This window comes from Fundulus heteroclitus, chromosome 8 (genome assembly GCF_011125445.2).
Source record: "Fundulus heteroclitus isolate FHET01 chromosome 8, MU-UCD_Fhet_4.1, whole genome shotgun sequence".
Lineage (NCBI taxonomy): Eukaryota > Metazoa > Chordata > Actinopteri > Cyprinodontiformes > Fundulidae > Fundulus > Fundulus heteroclitus.
The window spans coordinates 3,562,138-3,573,079 of record NC_046368.1 but is presented as its reverse complement, the minus strand read 5'-3'; the positions used below and the strand labels follow the sequence as shown (position 1 = coordinate 3,573,079).

Here is a 10,942-nt window from a genome sequence, read left to right as displayed (position 1 = left end):
TCAGAGACAGGCGCTGCTCACCTGCTTGTTCCCCGCAGACATTTTAAATGATAGTCCAGCGCACTGATTGGCCGTTTCTTTTGACAAACTACATTTCCCACAGTGCACCTGTCAGTCTGTGACGCAGAGAGGCTGCAGCAGCTCCAGCTATGGCAGGCCAATTTAACATAAAATAGGCTTCGTCTCACTTACGTTCCAGATATCTTAAATTGATTTTTGACTAGAGAAAATAGTTAAGATATCTGTATTTATTTTATTTGACCAGGTAAAATACCAATTTCACATATCTCTACATTCTGACTAGTCCAGGGGTTAAAGTTCTCTGTCGCTGCGAAGGATTTCATTCATTTGAAAAATTAGCGCAAATTGTTCCATCTACACTTTTTATTCAAGGTTTTAAACAGAAGCTGCTCTCAACCAATGAAACCTGGCAGAGCTAGGACATTAGCCAATCAGAAAGAGAGTAGGGACATCTGCCAATCTGAGTTTTATCGGTGCTCTATCATTCTAACTTTTGGAAGAACATCTCAAACTGGCCACAGATGCATGAATGACAGTACTGGTGATCAAAGGTTTTCTTTGGATTTATGCAAACCAGCAGGTCAGGAAGTGTAGCGGATCATCTGACAACAACTTCCCTCTGTAAGTATGTCTGTTGCTCCTGCAGTTAATTAATGAATTATTTCCACCTGTGGCCATGTCACCTGTCAGTGTTTATTCACTGGTTTCCAGCCCAGTCAGAGCGGCTATCAGTCAATATACAACACTGTCCGGGACACTCTTAATAAAATGACAAAGATTTAGATTTTGATAATTAAGGAAACTACATTAAAAAAATAAACTGCAGCTACAACATGGAGAGCGGGTTCTAACTGGGTGAGGCCAGAGGTGATTCTCAGAGAGCTTTTATGAAGTTATTTTACTCCGACCCTAAAACACCAGACAGACGGTACTGCAGCCAAGATTACCTTCAACAATATTTAACTTTGCGAAATACATTAACATTTTGCTAATTAAAATGTGTGGGGGGGGGGCTAGGATTTAACAGTTTTATTAAACTTCAAAAAAGCTAAATAATGCCTTTTTATAAACTCATGAGTTGTGATCATTAATTGTTGAGCAATAACTGGCAAAGCAGAGAGTGATTATTGTAATGAGCGATCTGTGTTAAACTAAAATGTATGACATCGTAGTGTTTATGTCCTGCATTGTCCAGGTTGTGGTTGACCTTGTATGATCATAGGATTAATTTATACTGAATATAACAGTGGAGTTAATGTTCAGGTGTGAAGAAGATGATGTAGTGATGAAGCTGCTGTCTTTTGTACTAGTTGTAGTTTATGGAGGGAAGGGAGCTGAAACTGTGAAGTGGACTGTGGACCAGTTTGGCTAAAGTGTGAAGGAAGAACTTGATGCTGCAAATATTAAAGTTAACCAGGTGATGATGTGGAAAGTAAAGGAGATTATGGAGAGGCTGTCCAGGATGACACCAAGGCTCTGAAGCTGGAAGGTGGTACAGAGACAGGAATGGTCATTGCATATTGTAAAACTGCCAGATTTGGTTAAAGTTGACTTTGCACAATAAGCAAGCGAGGGAACTAATGTGGCTTTATTTCCACGGTCTTGTGAATATATGGTCTGAGTAGAAAAATATTTCAGTCAAACTGAATATTTTTGCTTTAACCCCTGGTCTAGTCTAAATGATGTGATGTAACAGTTTGTATGGAGGCTCCAATGTAAGATATCTTTAATACATCACTTAATATCTGAAAGGTTCATTTAATTATGACCAGTCATAAAGGTCAATTTGAGATATCTCGGTTTTTATTCTGCTAAGTCATAATTCCAGTTAAGGATCTCAAATGACCTTTTTAAGATATCTTGAATGTATTTTAAGATGTCTGAATGTAAGATTCGACTAGTGCAAACTGAATTGCAGATATCTTGAAAGCAAATAATAACTAGACATAAACTTTGTTATACCTAGAATTATATTTTTGTCCAGTCAAACCATTTTCTTAAAAATCTAGCCTATGGCAGGCTGGTTTAACATAAAATCAGCTTCTATCTGTAAATACATTTAAGATATTAAAAACCTTTTAACTAGTAAAAACTACATTTTGACTGTCCTGAATTGTACTTTAAGACATCTGCATTTATATTCTGACTAGTAAGAAGAACTCCAGATATCTTCACTCACATTTTGGAAAATCAAAATTCATTTTGAGATATTTCACATGACGTCACCTGATTCGTCACATGTACAGAATTATAATCTAAACATCTTAAACTTAATTATGGCTGGTTAAAATGACATTTTTAGATATCTGTGGAATAAGAGCTGCAGCGTTAATTCTGGTGTTAAAGACGCTTTAAACTTTTCAGGTTTTGACTAAATGATGATTCAGGATTTCTGAAATACTTTATATGGAGCCAGAAAGGCTAATTTGATTAAATTAACGGTAAACTCGTTATAATAATTTACTGGAATGACGACAGACACGTTCAGGTCCAAAAAGCTTTCTGGGTTTAATACTTCACACTCAGCAAGTTAAACACTTTCAAGTAAAAACTGAACCGGACCCAACGGAACCATGTTTATTCTCCTGGTCTGAGATTTAAAATGATTCGGATCACTTTTCAGCCGGAAGGAACCGGAACAGTTCTCTCATTATTACAGCAGAACTTCTCTAAACATCATCAGAACCAACAGAGTCCAACGTCGGCCGGCTTTAAAAACATCTTCCTCTAAAAGCTCAGCGTGTTCAGCACCAGAGGCCGAGTCCATCATCTGGCCTCTGGTACCAGTCAGAACCATCACAGAACCGTGGCTCCATCCACGCGTAGAACTCCGCCACAGAACCACAAACCCCCCCCCGGTCCAGTTAGAGCCGGACCCTCAGTCTGCACCTCCTGCTCCACATGTTCTGGTCCGGATGAGACGCGGTGACCCGGCTGGCCGGAGTGGGCCGGGCCACGCTGGAGAAGGGCCGGGCGTTGATGCCGACCCGAGGCATGTCCTTCTTCAGCGCCGCCAGCTGGCTGTCCTGCACGAACCCGAACACGTCCAGGTAGGCCAGGGACGGCAGCGTCTGGCCCAGGTCCCTGCAGACACGGGGGAACCGCTTACAGAACCACAACAGAACCACAACAGAACCCAGCCAGAACCAGAACAGAAAAGACGAGACGTCGGAGCAGAACATTCTGGTGTCAGACCCGTTTCTGTGGAGAATGAACCTGAAATGATCCAGTTCAACATCTGGCAGCAGCTGCAGCGAGGTTCTGACCCGTCCACAAGTTCTACTGAACATCAGGGCTGAACGATTTTGGAAAATAATCTAATTGCGGTTTCTTTTCTTAATATTGCGATTTAATGCGATTTATTTTTCCAGTTTAATTTAACATGTCTTTAAATATATACAAACAACAAATCATTTTGTTTCCTCGCTGTGCAGATTAGTTGCTAAAGACCCACAGCATCTAAACTCAGAGCAGAAATGATTACGTTCTGCCTACAATATGTTTCAACCAAAATTGCAATTTTGACTTTTCTCTGCATTAACAACAAGCAACAAAAATGTCGTCTAAATAAAGATGTTTTTAAACAAGGACTATTTTAAAAAGAATTTTTAATGTTTCTATTAATCAGAATATTATTCAAGAGAACAGCTTTTAGTTGATTTGGACATCAATCCTTGTTGAACATAAAGTGCAACCAACAAGCAAGTCTATGTATTAAACTGATTGACCTGTACTTAATGCTATGTATGATTATATAAACTCTAAAACAAGTAATTAAATTAGATTATCTCACTGCTGCAACTGTCTTCCCTTCCATGTGGAGGCAAACCCACTTTAAACATTTTACCAACACCTAATGGACGCGTCTAATTCACTAATTGTTACAGAGCCAATAATTGCTGACTCTGCGATTTGGAAATTGCGTTTTTTTTAAATCGCGATTATATTGAAAATACGATTAATTGTTCAACCCTACTGAACATCTTTGGACGGATAGTTCTGCTGCAGATTCAGTAGGATTTACCTCTGGACTTTGACTAGGCCGTTCTAACTAAGAACTGATGTGAAACTTTGGGCCAACCTGCCAGTCAGAACTCACCATAACTTTATGCAACATAAACATATTAATGTGTTTTAATATTGGCATTTAGGTAAATTAGGTGATTAAGAAGAACAGAACAATCGGACCTGATGGGCCCCATATGGGATTGTATTATTCTGTAACATTAGATTTGTTGACTTCCTGTAAAATATTATAAACTTTAGTTACTTTTTCCAGTTTTCCTACTTTGTCATGAATGCGTTCATTAAACTAATATTTATCTGAAGACATGAGGTTTACCATCACGCTGCTGTTATCAGAACCATAACGGTTCTCATGCTGGGAGGGGAACCTCTTTTCTATCCACATTTCTCAATAAAACTCGTGTTTAATTAAAACTAAACGATTCCCGGCTGTTAATTGATGATTTAAAAGCAGTTCAGCAGCGGTTCTGCTCAGAGGAAGCCGGGTTGGACTTACGACAGCGCCGCCAGGTGGATGTGGTAGCAGCGGCTCAGCGACAGGTGATGGAGCTTCTTCAGCTGCTTCAGGACCGGGAAGCAGTCGGCCATCAGCAGGGTGCAGTCGCTGTGGGCAGAGCAGGGAATTTAACCTACAACCCTCCTCCCTGCAGCAGTACCAGCGGTGGACACCAGGGGCAGCAGCAGGAAACAACCTGCAGCAACTTTGACCTGGCATCAGACCTGCTGCATCATGAACCATAGACATTATCCAAGTAGACGCCTCATTACATGCTGGAGCGCATCCTGCAGCGCCGCCATCTTGGGTGGGTCTCCTAATCAAGGCTGCCATAGCAGCCAATGGAATTAAACACAGAGGGAGCAACTTTACCGTATTTTCTGCAGCTTACGGTCACAATAACCGGTGATAATTACTGAAAGTGGATCACATGGTGCATCTCGTTGCCTAATTAAGAACAATGGAGTTACAGAGTACCAAGACATGAAGCTGTGCATAACTCTTGTTATTCGGGGGTCTGAAGCTGCAGCCGTAGTAGCAGGCAGGGTTTAAGATGCTGGAATGATCTGGAAATGTTAAAGAACATTTTCCATGCTTTTTCGTGCACAGCAGCAGAAATATGTAGAAATTATTGTTGGTGTGTAGAGAAGGCTCAGGATTGTGCATGTGAGAGTAAAATTAATGAACAATCCAACGTGTTTCTTTATTAAAATATATTAACTTATACAGGTATTAATTTGTAATACCATGTCTTTGTTAAATGGCATAAAACAAAATATTTCAGCATGAAATCACATTTATACGTTAATGTCATGTCTGTTAAAGAGCATGCATTTCTGAAATAATTGTTTAAACAACGTATTTCAGCATTAAAACATGTTTTTTATGTGACAGCGTCCTGCATCATAACCACATCTCTGCTGTTTGTATCAAACCAAACTGTGAAAATCAGGTAAAAATTCAGTTCTGACTTATTTTAGTTTAGCTTCCCCAGTACAAATAAAGGCACTGAGGGTGTGAGAGACCCATCCAAGATGGCCGCCACACTGAAGCGTCTGCCTTTATAATGTCATCAGATCAGAGCTTTCTCTGATTTCTGGTTTGAGGCTCTGAAGGCGTGAAGCGGCTCTTACCTCAGATCTAAAGTTTCAATGTTTGGACATCTCTCCACCAGAACCTTCACATCTGCAACACAACAAACGGGTCACCTGGAAGAACTTTGGATCCGTGTGCGACAGCAGCCAGTTAACAGAACCGGGCCCTCACCGTCCAGAAGCAGGCTGTCCCGGTAGCCGCTCAGGTTCAGCGCCGTGACGCCGGGGCTCAGGTTCTGCACCACGCTCTGCACGTGGTTCCTGCTGAAGCTGCACCACGACATGTTCAGCTGCTCCAAACTGAAACGACACACAGGCTGAGTCTCAGGACCAGAACCGGCCGGTTCCGACGGGTCGGACGGAGCCGCGGACGGACCTGCAGCAGGATCCCAGCAGCTCGGCCAGAGCGGCGGCGGAGAACCCGGAGCAGCCACTCAGGTTGAGCTGCAGCAGGTCGCGGTTCTTCGCCAGGCAGCTGGAGAACAAAGACAGAACCATCAGGTTCTACCGCGCTGGTGCCGACGACCCAACGGTATCGACGACCCAAACAGTACCGAGCTGCTTACCTGACGATGGTGTCGGAGAGCTGCAGAGCCTCCAGGCTCAGGTAGCGCAGCTGGCTGCAGCCGCAGACGATGCTCTGCAGAGCCGACGTGGAGATGATGGAGCTGGAAAGGTCCAGTTCCACCAGCCTCAGCGCGCCGGAACCAGAACTGGAACCACAACACAGAACCTTCAGGTACAACCCCTCATAAAAAGTATTCACACCCTTAAAAACATTTCACTCAACTTCAGGGGTTTCATCAGGATTTCATGAAAACGTTTCGACTGAGCAATCTGAAAAGTGTGGCAGGCATCTGTTTTACTCTGGTTCCTGATCAGGAGGTTCCTGAAGCCCGTTGGTTCTGGTTGGTTCTGGTGGATTTTATATCAGAGTCCAGCTGTGTGGCTTTAATGAGTCCGACTGCAGATGTTCTGGTTCTTTAGAGAAGAACCAGAACATTTAGGCAACAGCTGTGGAGGAAAGATTGAACGTGGAACACGGTGGTGGCAGCATCATGCTGGGGGAACCAGGTCAGCTGATGGAAGATGGAGAACCATCCAGAACCATCCAGGAAGAGAACCTGTTGGAGGCTCAGGAGACCCGAGGCAGAGGTTCAGCTTCCAGCAGAACCTCCCTGAACATCCAGGTCAGAACGGCCTAGTCAAAGTCCAGAACTAAACCCGGCTGAGAATCTGACGTTCTCCATCTGATCTGGAGATGTTCTGCGAAGGAGAGAAACATCTCGGTGGAACCCGGCAGAGAACCCAAAGCTCTCGCTGAGGAACCGCGGTTCTACAGAGTTCTGATTATAAATGCACGCCACACTTTTCAGATTTTTATCAGTGAAAAATCTTCAATACCATGAATAATTTCTCCTTGTTGGGTTCATTTAACCCATCAGAACCGAGAACAGAACCCCAGTCAGAGCTAAATGACTAACACATGGTTCTATGTCAGTTCCAGACACAGAACCGTGAACGTTTGGACTCACCGAGGTTCTGGCAGCTCCAGCTTCTCGACAAAAGCCCGAGGGCAGCGGAGCCGCTGGACCCGGGTCTTCAGAACATACTGCAGAGCCGGGCCCGTGTGGGTCAGGCCTTCCAGGTCCACGCTGTGCCACAGAGACTCGTCCAGCCTGAAGGGAACACAGGACGGGTTACTGCAGAACACGACCCGGAACCCTAACGGGTTTTATCCGCTTAAATAACGGCGTAACGAGGAATGAGCGTCGCTGCGTTTAACAGGACAAGCTGGACGCAGCAGGCGGTTCTGATCCGTCTCATGTCTGCACCCTGGTTCAAACATCTGGGCGTCCTGCAGGAGGCAGCTCCATGAGACGGTGGGTCAGAACCTGCCGCCGCGGTCCGGTCCGGTTCTCAGACTTACGCCAGGCGCTGCCAGCGCTTGCACACGGCAGAGACCCGGAGGAGGTCCTGCAGAGGGAGGCAGAAGTAGATCCTGAGGAGCAGCTCGTCTGGAAGGTGGTCCCAGGAGACGCCTGCAGAGAGGAGACACGGCTTCAGAACATCTGCAGGGAACCTGGACAGAACCAGAGCAGAACCAGGCACCTGACGCAGATCTCCTCCTCCTCCTGGACCTCCGGGCCAGAACAAAGACGTTCTCCTTGGCCCTGGAGACCAGCCGGGGATGCTTGGGTCTGGGCGAGCGCTGCAGGAGCAGCTCTGTGGGGGTGGCCTCCGAGCCCAGGCAGCTCTTCCTCTTGCTCCTGGGGGGGTGCAGCAGGTTGGGGCAGGGCAGCTCCTGCAGGGGACCGCTGGATGGGAGGAAGCAGCTCAGATCAGATCCACAGATAATCCAGATAATCCAGAGTTCCTCCAGAGCCCGCAGAGAGCCCGCAGAGAGCCTGCAGCTCCTGCATCAGGCTGCAGCTGGCCGCCATGATGCTCAGGGCAGAGAGGAAACCGCGCAAATGCACCAGCAGCCCAGCAGAGAGGAACCAGAGATCTGGGCTCCAGGCTGGCGCGGTTCTGAGGTTTAATCTGTTCTAATCTGGCCTGGAATAAAAACCAGGAGGCGCCATGATCCGCCGAGGCGCGTTTAGCTTTAATGAAAATAAACGCGCTAAACGTCTTACAGGACCACCCTGATCCATAATAATAAATAATAATAATAATAATAATAATGATGATCTACATCATCACAAAGCAGATCTTCTAGATTAACTCGCTGATTTGATCTGTTTTATGTAACCAGACTCAGTCTGCGCGGTTCCGTCCAGATCAAACCGGCAGAAAAACGTCAGAAAGGTGAAATCTTCCCACCTGGCCTCAGACATCCCGGTTCTTCCCGGTTCTTCCCGGTTCTTCTCGGTTCTCCTGCAGTTTAATCCCAAATTTCCCTCTAAAGTTTCTCTCCGCGCTCCAAACTCGGACTCTTTAAAGCTGCCGCCACCGGACACGCGCTTCTTCTCGTGACGTCACAGTCCCACGAGGCCGCGCCGACGGTGGTTACCGCCCCCTACCGTCCAAGAGGACGAATGACAGAATGACGCCACCATGTTCCTCCTCTGATCCAGCTTTATTTATCAGTTTTCTGTTAGGCTCCAGATGGAGAAGCAGTGAATTTCATCGTAAACTCAGCTTCCATTCCTCTATTTATCCTAAAATCACACGAATCTCCACCTCCTCCCTCATTTCTGTAACTTTATTCAGTCATTTTGCACATTTTCAGCTCTTGTTGGTTTCAGAAGCTGCAGTTTGGCTCAGCAGTCAGTAGATGTCGCTGTAAGCTGCTCTGTTCACCTACAGTCGAAAAGTGAAAAAAGGTTTTTCTGTTTTTGTTGCAGATCATTTCATTCTGCAAAATCTAAAACAAAATCTGCAAACATCAAATAAAAACCTGGTAGCGATGTTCTGTGTTTGCATAATTACAGACTAAAGCGTAGGCTGTAGATGATTTGCAGGAGAAACCAGCAGGGAGCCAGTTTCAGCGCAGTTAGCAGGATCATTGGAGCCAGAACCGCTTCTCCTTCATCTTTAAGCAGCCTCGGTGCCGCTCAGGCAAATATTCCCAGCAGAACCTTCATGGTCATGAAATAACTTCATAAGCTGTAATTTTACAGATATCAATCAGCGCGTGTTTCTGCTGCTTTCAGGTTTAAATCATCCGGAGGTTCTGATGTGGTGCTTGGTGTTGGTTCTGCTGGTGGAAACCTCTTTCTGGGCTCAGGCATCCCTTCTGGGTTCTGCTGGTATCTGTGTGAGTTTTATGGTGCTTTATGGATCCATCAGAACAAAAATCCAGGGGAGGGTCTGACCTTCATGCTGCCGGCGCCTGAGATCCAGATTATAACCTCATCAGAGGAGGTCCAGATTATAACCTCATGAGAGGAGGTCCAGACGACTCGGTCCAGAGTCTTCTGCTTTCTGATAAAATTCAGTGTTTCTGCTGATTCCAGGCTCCGGAGCAGATAAGGGCCCTGGTTCTGGACGGGTCCATGGACGGTGGTTCTAAGCCGGATGTGAGTGATGAAGAGGCTTTGAAGAAGACGAGTGAAGCATGTGGGACGATAAGCGTGGCGAGGCGAACGCTTTAATGGTCTGATGGCAGACACATGGAAACACTCAGCGGCTCAAGTGGGTCTGGTTCCCCGGGGCCTCCAGGTTCTGGCTGCTGATAAGGCAGCGGGTCAAGAACCTGCTGACTTCAGGTCCAAACTCTTTTCCTAATGCCTGTCATCATATAACAGAGGAAAGAAGTCACTTTTGTCCTTTTTATATAAAAACTGACAATAATAATCAGTGAAAATGAAGAGAAACATGTTAAAACGTCACAGAACGTCAGCAAACTGCAACAGAACCTGGTTAGAACCTTCAGAACAGATCTGGATGGGTTCTGGAAGGAACAACATTTATTTTGTAAAGTCAGAACATTTTAAAGTCAGGTCCAGCTGTTTAGTGTGTTTGGTTCTGGTTCTGGAAAACATCCAGAACCCGTGAATGCAGAAGAACTTTTCCCATTAGAACCACAAACCTCAGTGAGTTTTAACAGGATTTAACGAGACGGAGCAACACAAAGTGGATCAGAACTGAAAAGGCGGAGGGAAATTATAGTTTTATTTATTTTTTTACAGGTACAGATTAAAATAATCACAAGTTTGAGCCCGTTTCCCCGGTTCTGAGCTGCCCGTCCATTCTGGGTCCATTTTAAGATTCTTTTATCTGTTTCTAACTCTTTAAACGGCCTCGCCCCCCGTCTGCCTCCCGGTTCTGTGATCTTTAACCAGAACCGGGCCCAGATGGAACCGGGCCTTCTCTGTAGCTGGTCCTGCACTGCAAAAAGGGAATTAAAAGTACATTTTTCTTAAAAATGAGCGTATCTGCCCTAGATTTGAGCAGATAAATAAGATTATCTGCTAATGGAATGAGATTTCTGTACTTAAAATTGGTACAACTCGTGTCCATCATCTTATTTCAAGTGAATATATCTAATTATGTTATTTTAGGGGTAAATACTCATTCCACTGGCAGATCATCCTATTTATCTGCTCAAATCAAGAACAAATACATTAATTTCAAGACAAATTAACTTTTAGTTCCCTCTTTGCAGTGAGTCAGGTTTCCTCTCCGGCCGTCTTTAAATCTCTTTTAAAAATACATATTTTTTTCTGACTTTTCAGGATGTTTTTAAATATAAATTTTATGTTCATTTATTTTCTCATTCTATTAAATAAGAACCTCATTGGTTCTGTTGGTGTCATTTATCTGTGTTTGTTTTTAGGTCCAAATAAATATTTGGATG

At 44.7% G+C, this 10,942-nt stretch overlaps 1 protein-coding gene across 1 annotated transcript; it reads right to left on the bottom strand.

Moving 5' to 3' along the window:
• Nucleotides 1–2,510: 2,510 nt before the first annotated feature.
• Nucleotides 2,511–8,620, bottom strand: skp2 (S-phase kinase-associated protein 2, E3 ubiquitin protein ligase). Its single transcript, XM_021316196.2, has 10 exons — nt 8,464–8,620; nt 7,750–7,955; nt 7,568–7,679; nt 7,173–7,316; nt 6,204–6,350; nt 6,014–6,112; nt 5,810–5,937; nt 5,677–5,728; nt 4,544–4,651; nt 2,511–3,105 (listed from the first exon to the last, which is right to left on the bottom strand). The coding sequence occupies exons 1-10, from the start codon at nt 8,475–8,477 to the stop codon at nt 2,886–2,888; spliced, it is 1,230 nt and encodes a 409-aa protein (XP_021171871.2). The 5' UTR covers nt 8,478–8,620; the 3' UTR covers nt 2,511–2,885.
• Between the last annotated feature and the right edge of the window lie 2,322 nt (nt 8,621–10,942).

Coding starts and splice junctions, on each gene's coding strand:
- skp2 (XM_021316196.2), bottom strand. Junction 7,680..7,749: donor GAGGAGGAGATCTGCGTCAG/GTGCCTGGTTCT, acceptor TCCTCTCTGCAG/GCGTCTCCTGGGACCACCTT. Junction 4,652..5,676: donor ATTGAAACTTTAGATCTGAG/GTAAGAGCCGCT, acceptor CTCTGCCCACAG/CGACTGCACCCTGCTGATGG.